This window comes from Phyllostomus discolor, chromosome 8, assembly GCF_004126475.2.
Source record: "Phyllostomus discolor isolate MPI-MPIP mPhyDis1 chromosome 8, mPhyDis1.pri.v3, whole genome shotgun sequence".
Lineage (NCBI taxonomy): Eukaryota > Metazoa > Chordata > Mammalia > Chiroptera > Phyllostomidae > Phyllostomus > Phyllostomus discolor.
The window spans coordinates 25,593,225-25,616,348 of NC_040910.2; the positions used below are offsets into that span (position 1 = coordinate 25,593,225).

General features: G+C 40.3%; 1 protein-coding gene across 2 annotated transcripts in view; it reads right to left on the reverse strand.

Moving 5' to 3' along the window:
• FNIP2 (folliculin interacting protein 2) overlaps positions 1–17,506 on the reverse strand; it is a 121,302-nt gene extending 103,796 nt beyond the window's left edge. For both annotated transcript variants that reach the window (XM_028519337.2, XM_028519334.2), the window contains exon 1: positions 17,330–17,506. In XM_028519337.2, coding sequence (XP_028375138.1) covers positions 17,330–17,436 — 107 coding nt within the window. In that variant the 5' untranslated portion in view covers positions 17,437–17,506. The remainder of the gene's footprint in view (positions 1–17,329) is intronic.
• Between the last annotated feature and the right edge of the window lie 5,618 nt (positions 17,507–23,124).

The following is a 23,124-nucleotide window of genomic DNA, read 5'->3' on the forward strand; positions in this document are numbered from 1 at the left end:
TCTGCCCCTACCCATATGGACAACTATTTCTGTGACCTTGGCCAGTGAGCCTGTTTGCTAGTCTGTAAAACAAACATAACTGTTTTGGAAAATATAACTCATGTAAGTGCAAGTTATAGCTAAGTCTATCTCATCAGCTATACTTTCTCTGAAACACTGCTCTTTAACACACAAGAGTGCATTTAACCAATATGCACCTCTCTCTTACCACAATTTATAGAAAAGAAAACCTTGAGAAAGCCGGTTTGTATTACATGTAACTCTGAATTTCAGCATCCTAAACCTCCCGCATGGCTTGTTTCTACTTTGAAGTCACCAACTATATATATTTCATAGGGTAAACAAATCTTTGTCTTTGCTAAGAAAAAGAAGTGATTCAATTAAGGGAGTTTCTGGCCCCATGGGGTATGGGGAATATTCCTAACTTTCTTAACATCTTAAGTGTCAGATCCTTCAAGTCCCCTTCCTGGACTACTGGGAGATGGCAGCAGCCACCTGGATAGTAAAATGTAAAATTCAAATCACAGGCTTGGGGACTAAAAGAAACCTTGGGGTCTTAAAAAAACAAGACTCAGAAAATAATCTCTCCCCCTTGTATTTCCTCTCCCTACCCCACTAAGAAATTATCTCATCTAAGTCAATTAAAGTGGCAAATTAAAAATAGAGAGAGCACCATGAAGAGGAAATCACAGAGCCCTGACCAATGTGGCTCAGTTGGTTGGATATACTTCTGCAAAGCAAACAGCCACCAGTTTGATTCCCGGTCAGTCAAGGAAGGCACAAGCCTGGGTAGCAGATTTGGTCCCCAACTGAGGCGTGTGCAAGAGGCAAACAACTGATGTTTCTCACATCAATGTTTCTCTCCCTCTCTTTTTCCCTCTCTTCCCCTCTCTCTAAAAATAAATAAATAGAATCTTTTAAAAAAAAGAACAAAAAGAAAAAGAGGAAATCACAGAGTCATCAGAGGGAAACCCCAGAAGATCAAAATCACAACACCTTGGAGTCTGGTTAATTTGTCACCACTTTAGGAAACAAACAGGGAGCAAGAATATCACAGAATAAAGGTTGCAGGGGTGACTGTCGCAGCTCTTCCCAAACTAAGCTGTGTTCTTTGGAAAATAAAAACCACCACCAACTCTCATTGTCATTTGAGGACAGCCACAATTTATGGGTGAAATAAGTATTTTCAAGCTCTAGTTGGTCCACTTAATTCAAAACTGATAACCACAAAATTCAAATGTGGGGAGGGGTAGTTTTGACAGTCCCTTGAAGCTGTAACAGTATGTAATTTACGTACTAGCAAACTTAGGTTGTTTTCTCAAACGATGACCATGAGAAACCAAAACAAGTGTCCCTGTATTCATCTGAATCTCATCTGCCATTCAGGTCTTTACCACGTGAACTGCATCAGTACACAGGTATCTGGTCGCTTGTTTTTATGAGGATAAAACAGCATGAACAGCATGAAGCCAGTAGAATGTTTATCTTGGACAGAGAACTGGATTAGGACCAAAAAACAAAGTAGGAATAAACAACCATTTCTCTAGAAGGAGTAGTATAAACAGGGTGATCTTTCAGTGATGAGTCTGAAGGCTGAATTTAACATCTTCATAACTAATCTGAGTGACAGCCTGGCTAGGGGTAGGGCCATATTTCTAAACCGCACTGAACATTTTTTACCAGGAAAATGCCCAATGAGAGGGAACACACGGTAAGATCTTTCAGGGTTCTTTGCACAGATAAGTGGTAAATGAGCTTCAGGTCTGGTACGTTTAGGTAAAGATGGCGTTCATGCTATTTTATTTTTTTAATATTTTATTTATTTACTTTTTTAAAGATTTTATTTACTTTTTTAAAGATTTTATTTATTTTTTTAAAGATTTATTTATTTATTTATTTATTTTTAGAGAGGGAAGGGAGGAAGATTGAGAGAGAGAGAGAGAGAGAAACATCTATGTGCGGTTGCTGGGGGTTATGGCCTGCAACCCAGGCATGTACCCTGGCTGGGAATCGAACCTGCGACACTTTGGTTCGCAGCCCGCGCTCAATCCACTGAGCTATGCCAGCCAGGGCCATGCTATTCTTATAACAGACCAAAAACTCTAAAACACAGCATATTCTCAATAGAATAAGTCATGTATTTCTTTCTGAGGCCATGAACCTCAGAAATCTAAACTGGAACTAATATAGAAAAAAATTAAATGATTTATTAAAAAAAGAAGAGTCTCTGAAGTTTAAAAAAAATACATAACCCTGTAGCTGAAAAGAAAAAACAAAGGGGATAAACACAGTAAGAGGCATGAACAACATAATTAATTAATAAGTGTTAAATTCTGAAATATAAGCATTGGGAGATGTTCTTAGAGTGTCAGAGACAAACTTATGTAAAATTGATAAAGCCACTTTATATAATAAATTATTAATAAATTGAATCTTTCTCTAAGTAGTGGTACCAGTTGAAAACAAACAGGTTCAGCCCTGGCTGGCATAGCTCAGTGGATTGAGCGCGGGCTGCAAACCAAAGTGTGGCAGGTTCGATTCCCAGCCAGGGTACATGCCTGGGTTGCAGGCCATGACCCCCCAGCAACCGTGCATTGATGTTTCTCTCTCTCTGTCTCCCTCCCTTCCCTCTCTAAAAATAAATAAATAAAATATTTTTAAAAGATTAAAAAAAATTTTAAAACAAAACAGGTTCACATAAATGCACTTGAACATTTTCTGAGCCCCTATTAACGCACTCAGTGCTGCGCTGTGCCCTGCAGGAGTGTGCATATAATGTTCCCTGCACTCGAGATATAATTTGGTAGTGTCTGGATAATTAAAAAAATAACTAGTAGAATACTGTGCCATTAAAAAAAAAAAAAAGAACTCTTAAGTTCAAGAATTCAGAGGGCATTCTGGCTGGTGTAGCTCAGTGGATTGAGTGCGGGCCTGTGAACCAAAGGGTTGCCAGTTCCATTCCCAGTCAGGGCACATGCCTGGGTTGTGGGTAAGGTCCCCAGTTGGGGACATGAGAGAGGCAACCACAAATTGATGTTTCTCTCCCTCTGTTTCTCCTTCCCTTTCCTTCTCTATAAATAAATAAATACAATCTTTAAAAAAAAAGAGCTCACTGAAAATTATATTTAAAAAACAAGAATTCAGAAGGCATGCCCCTTTGGGGGCAATCAGCAAAGACAATAAGGGGTGGTGTCTGAACTGACTTTGGAAAAAAACAAAAAGAATTTTGACAAAAGTAATTTTGGGGAAGGGAATAAGAAAAAACATCTTAAGAGCAAAATATGGATTTCCTGGGCCCTCTGGCAAATGATGGCTTGATAGCTCCCCTGACAACCAATGCCTCATGAACATCACGGCTTAGAATATCCGAGTTCAGTCAAATTCAGTAGAAACCAAATGTATATACTCCCTTTTAAAAAGACATTCTCCTCATAACTGTGTTATTTCTACTAATTATGCTACAATTCTCCTAGGTCACTCAGGCTCGAAATCTTTAAGTTATTTTATACGTTACTACTTTTTCAGAATTATTTATCCTTTTTGTTAATAATTCCCTCTTGTTCACTTTCACATCCTGTCTAGTTTTTCTTTTGAAATTTGCCTCATGTACATTCCTCCACGCATACCAGTTCAGTCCCCAAGGAAACGGCATTCAGAGCAAGCAATGGAAGATATATAAACCCTTGACTACTCGCTCAGCTTTGATGCCAAATCTCAGCCTCCAATCCTCGTAAGCTGGACTGGGCCAGACTCTGAACTGGATGGGAACAGATGGAGAATTCCAGCTGTGAGGGTTTTAGGCCACCCAGAACCTAAACCAGGAGAGGTCAAATGACCTCTTTCTCTGCCCCCATAAGGCCACACAGGAACTAAGCTGATGGACCTTTGCTGAGAAGGGAGGGAGGGAGGGGAAAAATATGAAGCCTGCTTGCCCCAGGGCCTGGGGCAGAGTCCCTCAAATGTCCCCCAGACCGAATATTTGTAGGATGGGAATAAAAGGGAAGTCCTTTCAACAGAGGAGAGATAACTGATTACTTTGAGCAATTACTGCTCAAATTAGCAATACTTTGAGATTTGTTTTGAAGGAGAACAGAGACTCTGTTAGTTTATCCTTGAGGATAACTGCTCCCCTCCTCCACTAGAAATATCTCTGGAGTACTAAGGCCCAGGGCTTTTTTTGCACATAAAGGTTTCTAACATAAACGGAGAGAGCACAGGTCTAACACATTATTAGCAATACATTAACCCCAGGGAAGTTACCTACTATGATCTGCTTATTGGACCACAACAATTCTGACAATCAGGTGCTAATTTTAACATAATTCTGAAAAGAACCTTCCTCTTAAACAGCTACTTAACATGCTAGCAGGGTCAAGGCAATCTCAAAACAACTCACGCTGCTACCGCTGTGTTAAACACAATATTGACTTTAACGGTCCAAGCTGTAAAACGCAATACTGGCTGGAATAAAAAGCGGTGCGGCACAGTAGTCAGCTGTAAGAGCAAAGTCCAGTGCAACCTAGATTTGAAGGGAAGATTGAAAAAAGGAAGACAAAGTGATGAACAAATTAAAGTGGAGGTTTGCACCTCATGGAACTACACTACACTGCCTTTTAAAAAAAAAAAAAAACAAAAAACAGCTTTATTTGGAGCAAGCAGAGGTTGCATACTTCCCTTGGCACATTATCTAAACTAGCACCCCCACGCAATTAGGGGCAGCACTTAGCACTTCAGCAAGATAAGATTACTGGACAATGGGAAGCTTTCCCTTTTCCTAGCTTCTGAGACAAATGCCTTTCTCTCTTTCCAGCCACGCCACACATGCCCCCGCCCCCACCTTTTCTGTTGAAAAAAAATCTATCATGACTAAACTGAATTAATCAGTCTTCAAACACAAACTTCTCACCTTGGCATAAGTCTGGAATTTTAGGATACAGCCACAACTGGCTCTTCACAAATGCTTGAGAAATTAATCAATACCAATACAAGAAGCAGACCTGTCAGGAAACTACTCAGAAAAAAAGTAGCTCCTGAAATAGAAAAAGAGATTCTGGGGGTGGAAGGCGAGAATGAATAGGCAGAGCACAGAGGATTTTTAGGACAGTAAAAATACTCTGTATGGTATTATAATGATACATATACATTATTATACATTTGTTCAAACTCATGGAACATATCACACCAAGAATGAACCCTAAGCTAAACTATGGACTTTGTGTGATTGTGGTGTGTCAGTACAGGTTCATCTTTGGTAAACAGTATGCCATTCTGGTGAGTTATCTTGATAATGAATGGGGGAGGCTTATGCATGTTTGGGGGTAGGGGTATATGAGACATCTCTGCACTTGCCTCTCAGTTTCACTGTAAATCTAAACCTTCTCTAAACAAAGTGTTTACTTTGAGAGAGAGATCTGATAGGTTTACCAAGCATGAATTTTGCCACAGGCTAGGAGGGACACCATAAAGGTCCAGAGGCAGGATGTTTCTATTGTATAAGTTTTTATTTTTCTCCCTCTGGAGATAAGAGAGGTCTGGGATTGGGGACAGAAGGAAAACTAAGGAACACAGGTTCTGCTTACTGATACCCTAAGTAGTAATACTGCACTTACTTGGATCCCAGCACCAAACAAAATTTAAGTTAGGTACCTGTGCTGAGCAAGCTGCTTCACCGGTCCACTACTGGAAAGTACGGTGGCTCCCCAAGGCCTTCAGAGAGGGAACTTCACCTTTTGATAAAGACAAGCCACGTGCCATTTCCCTACACTCTGAGATAGGATTAACACAGGAAAGTATCTGAAGGAGCTGGAGGGAGAGACAAATAATACTTAGGGCTCTGAAAGTAAAAAGAGCCACCATTTATCAAATGCATAATAGGTGCCAAAGGCCGTGCAATAGGTTTGATTAGCATGTATTATCTCTAGTCTTCAGAGCAATCTATGAGAAAAGCAATTTTATATCTCTTTTACAGCTTAAAAAAAAAAAACTCAGCAAGGATAATGGATCCTACATTTTAAGGGCATGAGCCAGGTGTGATATCAGGTATGCAAATCCATAACAAAGTCCCTACTCTATTACCCTCAAAGTGCAGATTGAGGACAACCCATCTACTCTTTGGGGTCACCTCAATTCAACAGTTAAAAATTAATAATGCTTGGAAGGCCCTGTACAGTCTGGTCCCAGTGGATCTTGCCTCACAGAGGCATTCTTATTTCAAAGAACTGGTCCATTCACTAACCCAGGAACACCTCCAAGGTAAAAAGTCTTCATGCCCCTCATCTCTCTGAACTCCACCCCATCAGCCCTGGTCTCCTCAGTGAAGCCTTCCCTAACCAGCCAGACGAAAAAGCCCTTGCTCCTTCCCTTCATCTTAATCTGACTTTAGAAATCTGGTTCTGAATTGCTGCTCTGTATTACCAATTCCATTCTTAAACTTAACACCTATTGTTTGTACACAGTGGGAAGCTCCTTATAAATAATACTTGGATTTCATATTTCCTTAAAAACTCCATAGAATCTTATGTCTTAGGAACTTCAAATATATTAACCTGCAGGTCACATATTAGGAAAGAGCTCATCGACTTGGGTTTAATTCCTTCCCAGCATCACTAGTTAACTGCTCAATAATCTCCAGCAAGTCTCAACTTTTCATCTGTGAATTATTATAAATTTGTAGTCCATAAGTTAGCTAATACCGACCCTCAAAGGATATGTGTGAGACATGAGTGAGAGGAGTAAATAAAAGCAGCTCAGCATGGCACCCAGCACATAACAGATGGTTTTATTTTCTACAGATATTATAGGCATCTCCTTTGACATTCTTGAGAAGTAGCTATTTATAGGCATCTTAATCAAGAGAAGCCATTTACACAGATATTCTGTAACATGTCTATTAATTAACAAGGTTTACAATATTTCATGAAAAGACATCTTTAAAACCATAAATGGCTATCTGCATTATAAAACAATTTTTCTCCTAATTTTATTTTTGCCCACACAATTTTATAATAAAAGAATTTTTAAAGGACATTTACCCACAGTTCATTACTGTATCACATTAACTATTGTATTTTTGTTTTCCTTTGTAGTCCTTGGATACGTGTTTACATTATTTTGCTAATATCGTCATCTTGTACATGCTAATTGCTTTTGGTTTCTTTCACTTAACATATCAAGCATTTGATTATATTAACATTATATTAAATACTGATGTGTTAATTATACTATATTGATAACTACATATACTTAATGTAATACTTAAGCATATTAAAATTTAATTATATAATGTTAATATTGTGTTAAATATGTAATTTGATCATATTAATTTGATACTCATAATCAATCATACCATATCCAGTAAAGCTAACATCACAATTGGCCACTTTCCTTTGATTAGACAACTATCATGATTCTTTTTAGATTTTTATCATTACATTGATAATGTCTAAAGAACATCTCTATGCACAAAAGGTTTTTTTGCTTTTTTAAAACTTGTTCATGCAGAGGAATTTTTCTTTTAAATCACTGGGGTAAAATAAAGTACCAACATTTTTGTGTCTACATAGAACAGCCACACTGAATTGCAAACGAGTTTTTGCAAGAACTACCGAGAGCACACTGGGTCTGCGTTTCACCACCCCCCCACCAGCATTGTTTCCTCAGGGTCCTTTAGATCGCCTCCACTAAACAGCCGTTCCGCTGCTGGCAGGAGGAAAACCAGGCCCATCTCCAGAGAGCACCTGGGCAGAAACTCCATCCTGGGCCCTTATCCTGGAAATACACTTGAGCTTATCCATAAGTATCTTCTGATCGGGAAGTTCACCATCTCTAACAAAAAAGCCTAAAAACAATCTAAATATCCACCAATGGGGCCTGGTTAAAATTAGTGCACTTGGCTGTGCATAGGAGGGCTTCATAAACCCATGGGGAGGGGTTCTTAAAGACAGACACGTAAGCCCCAACCCAGACCAATTAAACCAGGACCTCTGAGAGAGTAGTGTGGGCATTTAAAATCTCTCCAGGTGACTTTAATGTCCAGAGAGACTTGAGAACCATGAGGCTGAAGAATTATATATGCATTTATTCATCGGAATACTGGGCAACTATTAGAGAAATGCTCAAGTGTGTACAGCAACCAACATTTTGTGTGAATGAAAGAGAATTTTTCCTTGTATTTGCACAGAATATTTCTGGAAGGATATAAAAGAAATGAATATAATAATGGTAGCCTTTGGGAGAGAGATTAGGAGTGTGAAATGAGACATATTTCAATGTATATCATTTTACATAGTTTGATTTCTTATCAGGTACATGTAAAAATTAATAATGTTGAACAAAATAAAATAATCATTTAATTTGTAAACAATTTTTCAGGAACACATGGCACTCAGCCACGTACAGTAGTATCCCACAGGTTCCTAGGGTCACACGGTGCTCTGCACACTCGGAAACAACCAAGCGTCTTCTGCAAGGACCAAGGGTCCTTCTTCTCCCTTTGGACAGAGACAGTAGTTCCTGCTGCCTCCTTCCGCCCTAGCAACTAACTTATTCAATGTACCATTCTAAAGCAAATAGTCATTGCCTGATATGCTCAGGGAAAATGTTTACTCAAAGTTCCTCCCTCACACAGGGTAGGCCATCATGAATGGCACGTTACAGTCTGGGCTGTACTCTTCTCAAAGAACATGTCGGATTTACAAACCCACTTTAAATTGTTTCTGCAAATGAAAAAATTACACATAGAAAGCAGAGATGATTCTGCCCTTGTCTAAAGCACCCCTTCATGTAACATGCAAACAGTCTCTGCAGGGTTCACAATACCAACACTGTTTTTGTAATTAGGTGTGCTGTATTTCAAATTTGAAAGAACCAACTGGCTAATCTCATTCTGAAATGTATTTCCATTTTACCAAGCCACACAAAAGTTCAAATAAATCTGAAAAGTATAAAACAGAGTTTTATATTAATCACACAGCTAATAATTTAGTGGTTTGCAGATTATTTATTTACTTTTTTCAGTAGCTGTGGGACTTTTAAACTGGATCACTTTCATTGTTTTTGTTTTTGAGGTGGCGGGCAGGTCCCTTATCCTCTGAATTTGATACCAGAAAAACAATTCATCGGTATTAATGGAAAGGATTTTGATAGATTCCTGTAAAAACTGTCACAACGCATGCCAGAAACATCAAGAAAGGCAGTTCCCTAACTAAAAAACATTAATTTTTCAAGATATCAGACTCTGAAATACCAGAGAATCTCTAAGAGTCATCAGCTTGCGAAACTCATATTCATTCATTCGGCAGGTATTTTATTAAATACAACTTCCTGCCAGGCACTGCATTAAGCACTACAGACACAAAGGCAGGGCTGGGATTTAGAAGAACTCCCATGAGGTGCTCTAACCATAACATGTGATTTTCTTGTTTCTTTCAATATCTTTCAAATGTATGCTTTAAGGAGGCAATATTTTTAAAATATTGTCACTATGTCTCAATCATATTTTACAAAAGATCTTAAGTAAATGAGGATGGTTAATTAAGAGCTAAATGACAGCAAAAAGACTGAATTTTTCCCATCACCTCTAAGTTTTCAACTGTCAGGTAGAAAAAAAGAAAATATCCAAGTGTCTCAGTACACCTGGGAGAGAGAGCTGGCGGTCTGCAGTATTTATACGGCGTCAAAGGCACAAGTGATCAGACTATTGATTCTGTTGCTTCTTCCTAACACATCCTAAATCAACACCTGTTTCATCTCTTGAGGAATGCGCCAGTTAACATCCAACTTGTCCTCAAGTTGTGAGGAAACCGAGTTGCCATGGCAACTAAATGAATAGTTTAGTTAATAGAATGTATGCAATGAAATGCAAAAATCCACTCAATTCTGTTTAATTGATATATGTGTACTTGCAAGCAAATTCTAGTTTTCTGTTTGTAAAACTGTCAAAGTAAATGTCAATGTGTTCTGTGGAAATATATTGTGAATAAAACATGAAAACACAGGCACACTCATCTTTCGGTCAGAGCAGGCCCCAAATAAATAAAAGTAAACAATAACTGTTTGACCACTGAATCTTGGTGATGCTGCACTGAGGATTACAGGGTCTTCAATATACCTAAATCAAAGAAAAGCAGACGCTTCAAAAGTAAGTTTATTTTTTAGGTAGTGTTAAATTGCCAAGTAAATTCATGTACATGTTTAATTTCTGCTAATATCTATATACACAATATAAGGTATAGTACATTCAAATAAGTGTACTATGAATTTCCTAGAGAAATATTTCTATCATAAACACACAGAGTTAAGGCTGTTGACATATGTACTTAATTAAATTATTAACTTCCAACATGCAACTCTCTTTGCTGGGAACTAGACCGAGGGCCTCAGATATGTAGGTTCTCAATCCACCTCCCTCGGCTTTTGGGGAATGAATTTCTGCTGCCCCAACGGCCACTCTCACTTAGACATTCTCCATGATTCGGGAGTCACTTTCGAGTAGACATCCATAGGTAATCAAACACCAATGATCATTTATTGAAAGATGTGGACTATCAAATATAGAAATGTGCTTATTTATGACTAAAAAGTCTTAGGTGTGGTCATAAAACCATCTTCATAAAGCAGTACCTGTTATCTCTTTCTAACACTATGCTGGCCACATATCCTAGAGCACAATCTACAAATTAAGCAAGATTCAGAGACAAATAACTAGAAAAATATTCTAAATATATTTAGAAATGAAAGGCATGCTGTTAAAGACACTGGACTCTGACAGGGATCCAGACTCATGCCAACAGTAAAATCTCATGTAAGAGAAAGAGCACTGTGCTATACAACACTTATCCACAGCATTATGGTATTAATGGCTGCATTTACTGCACTTAATATGTTGTATTATTTTGGCACAAACAGAAAGAGCAATTAAAAAAAAATATGTAGATGATGTGTGAGAAGGCACATTGTCCGTTTCAGAAGTCCATTATAAAGGCAGCTGGACAGACTCTGGCTGAACACAAGTGGGATGCCAGCCCCCTCCTCCCATCCCCATCCCACCCTCCCATTCAGGCGCTGCTCACAAAAGTGCCTGTGTGGCCCTGAGGAGTGAGTCATGGATGTTCCATTTACAGACCGGGTGGAGCGGGGGGGAAATCACTATTTCATGCCCACTTAACTGGAAAAGTCCATCCTGTTTTTCCTCTTTTACATAATAATCATTTTTCACAAACCTGAGATAAAGACCGCTTGCGAAGTAGAAACTCACCATTTCAGCACTCCTCTACGCAAAGGGAAAGGCTGACTTGTACAGTCAAGGACATGATCTCACAATGCAGGCTTAACAATTCACACTAGGCAAGGGACTTGTACAGTCAGGATAAAACATTTGTTCCTTTTCGCCCACACCAAGAAAAACAGTGGCTGGAGAAGCAAGCACAGGACCAGCTCCCAGATCCGATGCGCCCACCAGGAGCTGGTGCTGGCAGCCAAAGCACTTCATGAGTAGCAAGGACAATCTTTTACAACTTCCTTTGCCAGGGAAACACAACAGCAAAGTGGTTTCCTTAAACCGGCCTCACAAACAAACCATGAGAAACACAACCTAAGGCCACAACCAAAACCAATACTCTCTTTAGATCTACACTTGCATTAAAAGACCACCTGATCAGACCATCTCTCAAGGCCACCTCCTAAGGCAAATAACAATGTGTAACGTGATCAATTCAAAACTTAAAGTTACAATGCATGTTTTAGCTTTAAATACATCTGAGCCAAGCCAGGCCCCTTAACTTACTGTAATATTCCCAAAATGTAAAAAGTTGTGCCACTTTTTTATAAACATGTTTCAAATAAATATTAATGAGGTCTCTCTTGATCACCAACCTGAGACGGGTGTAGGGGAACTGGGCTCCAAGGCTCAGGGGCGGCAGGGACCCTGCCTGACTGGTAAAGATTTTGCACGTGTGCACTGCCTACAATTATCAGCATTACCAATTAAACTGGCCTCCTGAGGTTCACAATGAACCTAGGTTTTAAGCAGATTAAAATTCACAGCATATTAGTTTTAATAACAGGAACTACCAGTTATTTTAACAAAGAGGAAAAACTCTATGAGTTTTTATTCAAATCAGTTTTCTCACACGTTTTCATCACTCCCTTCTTCATAGTATAAAATACCCCAAAGACCTACTTAACATTCAAAACAATTTAAGTCACAAAAGTAACATAAATTTATTAGAGAAAAATCCAAAATACTAGGAAAAAAAACACACAAAAGAGTAAAATAAAATTTTCACCTGCCCCTTGACAACTACTGTTAATATGCTGGTGTAAAGTGTTTCTAACCCTCGTCCACATGTGCAAAATCAAATTACACTACTATTTTTAAATACTATCCATGTAAGTTTATATTTTGTTTTTACTGTTTCTATTGAGAACACATTTCCATGTGTGCATATATACACACATATACATGTATATGTGCACATATGTGTGTATATGTGAATATATATAAATAATGATTTGGCAGCTGCAGAGTATCATCCATTGTGTGGCTCTATCATTTTGTTTAACAAACTTCCTCATTTGGCTAAATAAAATGTTATTCTTGATAAAAAAAACTTGCAAATAATTCTGAAAAATGAATACATGGGAGTCTAAAAATATTTCTGAAAACCCAGTCACCTCCATCGAGGTCTGAAGTTACTGCCTGTGAGTGTCTTTAACACTCCGCTGAAAACGTCGGGCCTCTGTTTTATCACTGGCAACATCAAGGCAAAATAAATAAATAAATACATACATACATACATACATACATACAAAACACGCCACCTAGGTTCTATCTCAAGTCTCCCATTTATAGAAGAAAAGAGATACATATATATAATGCAACTGTATATAATCTGTTGTCCTTTAGATTGAATCATTCTGAAAAATGATTTTAGTAAAGGATCAATATGGATACTACTGAACTCCATGACTTTAAAAAAGGCTCTTGGTAATACTTCCGTCATTTTGTACTGCCTTTTACTCTTTTCGGAAGATTTCCAAACTCATTCTATTACCTCCTCACCACAACTCTATGACATACCACTGCTGCTGTCACTTTACAAATGAGGACCAGAGAAATGAAGAGACTTGGGTCTCACATGGTGCGTGAAGTAGGATTAAATCAATGGTCTCGATTTGTCTCCCAGGTGCTTTTAAACAGCACCCCCTGCATTAGATGGAACAGTTGGTGCCTTCTTTCCTTCTGCCAAAAATCTCTAATAACCCCCCACCGTGTATGGCGTGTTTTAGGACAAGGAGATACAATGTAATGAGTGTGCCAATAAATCAGGAACTGCAGCCAAGGAAACACCCAGGAAGACATTCAGAAAGTAGTAAGAAGAAATCAAAACAATTGATGTGTTTTGTCACAGGCATTAGAAACGGGAGTACAGTGGAAATGAACGGGCAATGGAAGGGCAGGGGAGGAGGAGCTTCTGTGCAACATCCCTCCGTGGGAGGGAAGAGTCAGTCGCGGCTCCGCCCTCGGTCATACCAAGTATGAGTGCAGTGAGTTCTTAACGCCAAACGTAATGTGAAGACTCACTCTTTATCAGTGTTTGAATTATCTTCTGGTTATAGTTTCCAATGTGTTATCTGCTGTTTACTCATCTTGGTGTATACCGTGTCATCCTTTAGACTGCAAACTCCAACAGGCAGGACCGAGGGTATCTTACCTTGAATTGTACAGGGAGAGCACAAAAACCACAAGCATGTGAGCATCAGATGCTATCTGATAATGGTGATAAGTGGATTAAATTATATTTATACTAACCTGGTAACAGATTACTTAAAGTCCTTCTAACAGAATGTGGATTAGCACTAACTAGGCCTTTCGGGATGGGAGGGGAGGAATGGAGTCTACTCTTTCTAGCATTTACACAGCCAGCTACCAAGCAGCTGAAATGCTTTTTATTTACTCCTCATACCCAGGTGGCACATACACGCTCACTCCATCTAACTTGTCCAGAATAAAATATATGATAACCCATAATCTTTTCCACCCCTCCCCCGTGGCATATGCATTTTAGGTGGAAACTAGTCCACTAATTCACCAGAGACATTTTTTAAAAAATTTAAGATAAAACTTCAAATTTGAACCAGGCATACAGGTCACCGAGCATATCTTGGCTTTTAAAAATTCCTACTTAAATCGAAAGTGACCAATAACCCAATTCTACTTCTGACTTGAGCCACTAGGCAAATAATCTCTTTTTGTTCTCATTTATCCTTTTGGAACAAAGGGTTATTCAAATATATATTTATGTGTCACTTAATTAAAAGTGAAAGCATGCTGAAGACCAGCAAATAGAAAATTCTCTGAAATATCAAGACCACAGTGCAATTTTATAACTTTAAATAGAGCTTACAATTCACAAGCTCCATCAGCATATAGTGTTCCTAACTACTCTCAAACATGTAAATTCAATCTCTTTTTATTTCTTTTGTTTGCCTAGCAGTATCTTTCCTCAAAGCTATGAAAAAAGCTTCTTGTCAAGATCCTGAAAGAAATACACTTGAGGAAATCTTGACTTTGATGATATTCTTTTTAAATGGAATGCTAGAAAACATGAAGATATGAAAATGATCTGTGATTATAAGCTGCTTATATTGGACAACAAATTTCCTCTCTAATCATCCCCGGTATGTGAGAAATGGAGGAATTAGAGAACAGTAAGAAACCCAGGGAAGCGACTGGAAGTGCATGAGAGTGAGCAGAGTGACATCCAGGGCAAAACCTGATGAAGGACAGAACTTCAGAGTTGGGGAGAAAAGTTTAAAATAGCTAGTTCCAGTCCATTACAGAAACAAAAATTTATAAAAGGCTCTCACAATATATATATATATATATATATATATATATATATCTCCTATTTTTACTTAGGTTTTTCATAAAAATATATACCAATATATGCCGTGAAACTGCCCAGGACATCTGCCTGAATCTTCAGAGGAACTTTCATTCTCATGATCTGCAAGTTACATACCGTATTTAAATGCACTGAAAAATACACATTCAAATTCACATTAAGAATAGTGGATTTTTAACCTAAGGATCTTATCTTAATTTCTCAAAACCTATCTGACTAGAAAGTGGGCTCCCAAGAGCAGCTAATGTGCTCTATGAGGCATCCCCTTCTCCAAAAAGCACATGCCAGCTCCTACCTGGTTAAACCTGGATAAAATGAAGCACAATGGCATTACTTTGTAGGGCAAAAAAGGGAAATTTTCCTGGAGGCTATTCCCCAGAGCACTGCACAGCATCTAAGAGTTAAGTCAGGTAAAGAGGGCAGGAGGAAGACTCGCTTGGGTGCTCTGCGTGATCTGTCCTTATCTCCCTGGGTCTTTACTGACGTCTGCTGCTTCACATGACCCCTAGCAGGGACAGTGCTGCAGGACTGTCATCAAGTGAGATGTTCAACTGAGATCTCCAACTCTCCCAAAGACGTTTACTTCAAAAACTTGCAGAAAAGCCTAATCAGGTCAATTTAAAAAAAAAAGTCCTTGACACAATTTTGTGTTCTTCATCAGACACCAATGGAAAGTCAGAAACACTACACTGATAATGTTCCCACCAAGTGGGAATCAATTTCCCTAATATGGCCAGGCCCTAAATAAAGCCACATTTTTTTTTTGTTCAAAATACACTCAAACTTGTGGGTGGAGGAAATGATGGTGGGCAACTGGGCAGAGAGCACAGGAAACAATGACAATGTCACTCAATTCTCTCCACTAGCACTGAAATGGCTTCAAATGCCCCTGACAAATGGCTGCCAAAGTGTTACACCTGTAACACACATGCCCTTTTCTCTACAGGCTTTGTTCCCTTGATGGAGTCTGGGTTGCTAAAAGGGAAGAGAAGAAATTACACACCCTGGGTCTCAAGTAATTCTAGCATTCTGAGAAGGAACACAGCATCACTAGTACTCAAAGCAGTGGAAGGAATAGAATTCCCTACTCAAATTATAAGGATTCAGTTAGCCTAAAAGAAATTTGAGAATTTCACTAAGGCAGTTTCCAGTCCTCACAATTTACCTTCCAAGCAACACCACATACCTACACCCATCCCACAAATGCAAAATGTTCATATAAATGCAGCAAGGGGCAGTGCGTTTTAAATGAATGGAATTCAAGAAAAGCAAAATCTAGAATATAAAACCGTACAAAATTTACTCAAACACCTGAAACTTTTAAAGGGTTTATTACACTGGGACTACACTTATTTAATAATGAACTGCTTCTGCAAGACATTTTGGCCAAAAAGCACCTAGCAGGGTGTTGCAAGGTGGAAGGAGATGCGCAATAAAAAAATTGCTGGGGCGGGGAGAGGACTGTTGAAGGTAAGTAAATAAACTTCCCAACCTAAGTGCATCTTTTAAAAGTTAGCCCTTGAAAGCATAAGAGCAAAAACATTTTAAAGACTGGATTCTGTGGTCACAATGCTTGGGTCAAAATGTAGGCTCTCCCACATACAGCTGTGCATCTTGGGCAAACTGTTGTAAATTCTCTGTGACTTTAAGTTTCCTCATCTGCAAAGGGAATTGTAATAGTACCGACCTAACAGCGCTGTCAGAGAAATAAACAAGAAATCAACATAACTCATTTCAGAGGTTCAAGGCTCCATGGAAGCTCGCTATCACTATGCAAAGGTGTGTGCTCAAAGGTCGTATATACTAACTAGATGAAACAGCTTTGTTAAACTGAAATCTCGGCCATTTCATAAAAGCATTTTACTCCCCCTGTCCCCACATCATGCGGCATCAACCTTCCCAGTGATGTTGAAATTACATACTTTCATTCATCTGTCTGCGAGCTTGCCATGTGCGGTGAGAAAGAAGGAAGGTGCCTTTCTCGTGACTGTTGCTCCTTCGCAACTTCGAAACACTGTCACGCACACAATGGGTTGGCGCTGCCCTCAAAATGACAGCTCACAGCTTTGCAGCGTCCGCAGAGGCTCCCAGACGGCTCTGCTGGGAAGGGGTTCACCCCAATTCCCAGCCAGTCCCCCACCTCCACGGCCAAGCCAAGCGCGCCCGGGAACCCCAAGGAACAACTCTGGAAGAAGGAAGGGACCCCGAGGAGTGGGGAAAGGGAGAGCGAGCGAGAGAGAGGGAGGGAGGGACCCTCCCGGACACAGAGGTCTCCAGACCACCCTCAGGAGACGAGCCCGAAACCCCGCGCCGGCGACGGGCAGCGACGTCCCCGGCGGCCCACTCCCCTTCTCCTCCCGCCCCCGGCGGGCACCGCCGCCAACTCGAGTCCCGCGCCAGCCTCGCCCCCGGCGCCCCCTCACCTAAAGGCGGGTCCTTCCTTGGGAGCCCTGCCCTGGGAGGACGCCGACGCGGAGCTGCCGCCGCTGCCCTTTTTGCTGAAGAGCTTCTGGAGCAGGGTCGGGGCCATGATGCTGCCGCCGCCGCTGCGGCTCCGGCGGGCCGGCGGCTGGCACTCGGGGGCCGGCGGCTCAGCGCGCGGCCGGGGGCGGCGGCCGCGGCGGCGGGGCCATCGCGGCGGTGGCGGCGGCGCGGCCGCCCAGCCTTGCGGGAGCGCGGGGCCGCTGCAGCTTAGGAACTCTGCTCGGGGCCGGGGCCGCCGGCAGCCGGTCCCAGGAAGGAGCTGGCGCGCCGCCGCCGCCTCGCACGCTGACAGTTATCTCCTGCGGGAGGAGCCCGCAGCCCCTCCGCGGCGGCAGCGGCGCGGGAGGAGCGCGGCCACCCCGGCGGCGGCCATTGGCCTGGCGGTTGCCCGCCCCGGGCTCACGTAACCCCGGCGGGAGGCGCGGCCCGGATCGGGCGGCCCCGCGCTCGTGGCACGCGGGAGGTGGGGGCGGAGGCGCACGCGGCGCTTAAAGGAGCCCGAAGGACTGGGGCGGGCGCCGTGCAGCCGGGGTGGGCCGCTTGGGGGCGCAGCGCCGCGGGCTGCGGGGGTTCCCGAAGCGCATTCCTTATTCCGGAACAGCCAGAGAGCCGCTGGGCGGATCTTTGTTCTTTCAAGACAAAGCCCGTGAACTTGAGTCCTCGCTTTGTGCAGGTGCAAGGACTCGTTTATGGAAAGCGTGTGTGGGGTCGTGGGGATGGGGCGGGGGTTGGTGTCTTAATGCACGACGTTGCTATTAACTGGACTGATTTGAATCTCACAACATCCACGGTGTTGACCTCTTTCTACCAGACCCAGATTAGATTTGTCCGGGGTTGTTTGTTTGTTTTCTTAACTTTTTATTTGAGTCATTTGCTCGGTTTGGCATCTTGAGCCACCATACATAGTTATATAAAAAGTTGCACGAGAAAATCAACACATGGAATTTGCTACATAGATTTAAAAACTTAAGGGAAGCTATTTTATAACAAGGGAATGCTTTCCCAATACAGATTTAACAATCTAGGCACATAATAATCAGATATCATTGGCAGATATTGCTTGGTTTGGGCAAAAGAGTAGTATCTGAGTTCACAGTAATTCTCAGTCCCACCCAGTCTCTGTGAGAACAGTAGCCTCTGGCGAAGAACTCTCCAAAAGCCCGTGGTGGTGCAACACCTTGCCAGACTCAAAGCAGCTTCTCAGTCTGTGCCTTAGTTCCCCAGCTTTTCTGATGATGGGAATAAAGTTGGTAAGATTCAGACCCTGCTTCTCCTGGTTCCTTCTTCAGCAGCGCTGAACAGTTTTCTCACCTGGGTTCTTAGACTTGTTCAGAGGAGGGCGCCTGGACACTAAAAGCTGTAATCAAAAATACCTCTTCCTGGCTTATTTTAATTTGCATTATTAATTTCTACTGAGTGGCTTTCTGGCTTTGGTAGGAAACTTCTGTGAATGATGATGTGCTGAAATTTCACAAAGGGAAAGATTATGGTAACTGAAAGTCAATTTTGCCCTTCAGATTTTTACTGTTAAAATGGTGCGTTATGACTCAACATTGTAGATAACCACAACTCAGCATTTTAGATAACCATGACTCAGCATTTTAAAAAGAGGTTTGTTTGTTTATTTATTTTTAGAGAGCAGGGAAGGGAGGGAGAAAGAGAGGAAGAGAAACATCAATGTGTGGTTGCCTCTTGTGTGCCCTCTACTGGGCACCCAGCCTGCAACCCAGACATGTGCTCTAGACTGGGAATCAAACCCAAGACCCTTTGGTTTGCAGGCCAGCACTCAATCCACTGAGCCACACCAGCCAGGGCATGGCTCAGCACTTTTAGATAGCCATTACTCAGCAATTTTATGGCGCCATGACATCATTTTTTTAGCCTATTCTGAGCCCTGGTGACAGCTCTCTCCAATTAGTGTATGTTCTGTCAGTTGCTTTAGGAGTTTTGCTCCTACAATTAACCTGCCGTGGCCATTGTACTCTACCTAATATGTACTTCCTTCTTCCTAGTTTTGTTCAGATGTCCATCCCTCTCCCAGACCCATGTGCCTTCAGGGTAAACTGACATTATCCCAACATCTAGTTTGAATGATCTATGCATAATCCCATTCCTTTCCCAACATATTCATTCAGGAACGAGCATGTGAGGCAACTCTAGCTAGCCAAGGAGGCAAGAGGGAAAGGAGCTGGAGGCAAAGGGATGATTCTGGGAGTTTTCTCACTCTACAAGAGAAACATGGGGTTGTTTTTCTTCCTTTGGATGATTACAGGTAATGCTACAACTATCTTGCTACTAGCCTGAGAATTAAACCAGGACTGCAGATAGTAGAGAGGTGGAAGGAAGCTGTGTCCTTGATAACACGACTGAGTCACAATCCCTCTGCCCTAAGATGACCTTTCACCACTTGATGAGATATTTCTATTATCTGAAGCCAAAAGCAGTCTGTAGGAGAGGGCCCAGCTTTCTGTCCTTGATGACTTGCTCTGTGAGATAAATAAATCCTATCTGTTTAACCCTGTATACCAGGGAAAACAGTCGTCACCAATGGACCTGCTCTGTTTTTTCCTTCTTTAAGTCATTTTGCAAATCATTTACAAGAAGCAAAGAATAAAAGTATAGTAAAAAATAATTGTATGTAAATTTTAATAAGAATTTAAACATCACAAACTCAACTTTTATTCTATATTTTCTACATTTGAATTGTCCTTTGAATACTACTATTGATTGATCAACATTCATAAACTAGGAACACAATTATCTTGTCAACATTGACTCAATTGCAAATCCATCTATAGTGGTTCTAGCTTACTGTAAATTTTCCTCCTTCTTGCACTTGCATGAACAAAAGCAATACATTTTAAAACTTTGATGGCTTGTAATTTTATTGAAGAGAGGGTAGCCATCTTCTTTGCTTAGCCACAAAACATTTTCACTTTTAGATTTATAAACACCAATTAGAATTAGCAATGCAATCCTGACTCGTGGGGCTCAGTGGGCTGGGTATCATTCCACAAACCAAAAGGTTGCCAGTTTGATTCCTGGCCCAAGCACATGCCTGGGCTGTGGGCCAGCTTCCCAGTTGGGGGTGTGAGAAAGGCCACTGATCAATGTTTCTCTCCCTCTCTCTCTCCTTTCCCTCTCATTGAAAATAAATAAAACCTTAAAAAAAAGAATTAGCAATTAGGACACACTGTATGCCTTAAACTTATACAATATTGTATGTTAATTATATCTTAGTAAAGCTGGGCATCTCAGTAAAGTGAACTTTTTTATCTCTACCTTGTGTATTTCCTTCAAGTCACCTTGGTATATATATATATATATATATATCACCTTTGGCATTTGTTGACTTACAAACTATAGTAAATATATTTGATGCAAAACAACCTAAAAGATGACAGAGTATACATCTGTGTAGGATAGATTAGATTCTTGTTGCAAAATATTGAATAATGAAGTCATTACTGTTGAATGCCTAGCTGGATAAGAATGCCATATTTCCTTTTTATTTTGAGATATATATTGTTGAATCACCGATTCTTAAGTTCGAGAACATATATCTAGGATGTTACCATACCAAGACACTTTGCCTACAATTTCACTTGAATGATAAATTTCATTGTTATCATTAATATCTAGAGTGCTTCTGTCTGTCTTTTTAAATTTATCTTCGGATTTTTCTAATACAGGATCTGGCACAAATAATGCCCCTTTTTACTACAAAATCTTTTGTTACAAAATCATAAGCATGTAATTCTGTAACATAACAATGTCACACTCAAGCACACCATATCACATTTTAGGTGAAATGTTCAAATCAGAACTATAAATTATTACACCCATATTATTATCCTACCTACCACACTCAAATAGGTGTTACTTCTGCCAGACCCTGTACTTTTGAAGTGTTTTCCTCTGTTAATTTTTTTGCCATTATGAAGAAAAGGAAATTTCTGAATTCTCATCAGTGATTAGTAAAAGTTTTAATTAAAAAATGACAAAGATAATATCTCCAGATCTTTTTATAGCTTCTTAAAAGATGATGTGGTATTTGGACAATACAATAAGATAACAGAAGGATGATGTAATAGTGATTTTACTACCAAATCAACCTTCTAGGTGATCCCAAATTCTTCTGTTTTCTTATTATTTTTGTCTTTCCAGCATAGTTTAGCATGATTGTTGAATAATATTGAAATAATTCCTACAATGATAACATAACAAAATATGTAAAGCTAGAGGAAATTAAATCACTAAGATCTCACAAGTTATGCACCACATGGTAATTGCAAGATAGAATGAGTTTTATTGTTTTTTAAAAATACATTTACTTTTTGTTCTTTAGAAAAAGTAAAAGTCTAAGAAAGAATAAAAGTCATGAAATATCTACCCTTATAGTTAGAACCTCTCAGGAAAGAATAACATTGAATCTAATGAATTCTGGTGGTACCCATAGTATCATCCACTATGAATTAATTCCTCAATATTTCAATAGAATGCAACTCACTTGGTAATCTCACCATAGCAATCAATGACCTCCATGGTATGGATATCAAAAGACACTTTCTGTCTTTCTAATCATTTCAATTGGACACTCCCTCCTTTTTGAATTCTTGTTCATTTATACTGTAGACTTGCTAGTTTCAACAACTTACTAGCTACTCCATCAGTCTCCTCCAGAGGTTCGTCCTCTTCCCAGCCCCTAAAATATGGACTTCCTCAGGGTTTCTCTTCCCCTTCTTCTCCTCTTCTCATTCATACTCTCCCACTCCCTAGATAAACCTGTCCATTCCTGTGAATACTGTTGAAATAATTAAAATACCAAGTATATGTTGATGGCGTCTAGCCTTTTACCTCCGACCCTGACCTCTCCTAGATTTTTATAACCAGCTATCTATTTGATGTGTCTAACTGGATGTCTCACAGGCATCCCGCAGAATTCTCAATCTTATGGTTGTTCCAACTCCTGCTTCTCTTGTCATCTCCCCCATCTCAGTAAACACCTCCCTATACAAATATGTTTAAAACAAGCCTAGGGAGCATTCTCCACCCTTTTCTTTCTCTCATCATTCAAAATATTTCTCACGTCCATGGATCTCCATGGATCTCCATTGCCATCACCCTTGTCCAAGCCACCATTATCTCCTGCCTGGACTTCTGTGATAACAGTAATTGGTTACTTTCTAGCCCCCTCTCGAATCTATCCCATGTTCAGCAGCCTCAGGGGTCATTTAAAAATGTAGCGTAAATTGTTTTATATTACTTTCTTGATTAAAACTTTTTGGTGGCTTTCTATTACAGTGAGTAAAATCCAAACTCATCTCACAATCATCCTCCCACTCCCTTGCGGTCCTTCAGCCACACTGGTGTGCTTTCCTTTCCACTAGAACTCTTCTGCCAGGAGTACTCCCACCCTCATACAACAACTTTTTGTCTGATTAACTTCTATTCATCTTTCAGTTATCAGTTTAATGTCACTTACTTGCACATTGCCTGCCTCTTTCCATCTTCCTTCTTAATTAAGGACCCCACCTTCCCCCCGTGTTTCTGTTATAGCACACTTCCTATTCTTTTAAAGCAGTTTTCATAATTTAAAATTAACCAATAAATAAATATATAACACCCTCATTCCCACTAGACATATATAGTCCTTTTGGTTAGGGACTATGTCGTTGCCTGACACGTGGTACCTTCTTAAATGTATATTTGTTGAATGAGTAAATGAATGAAT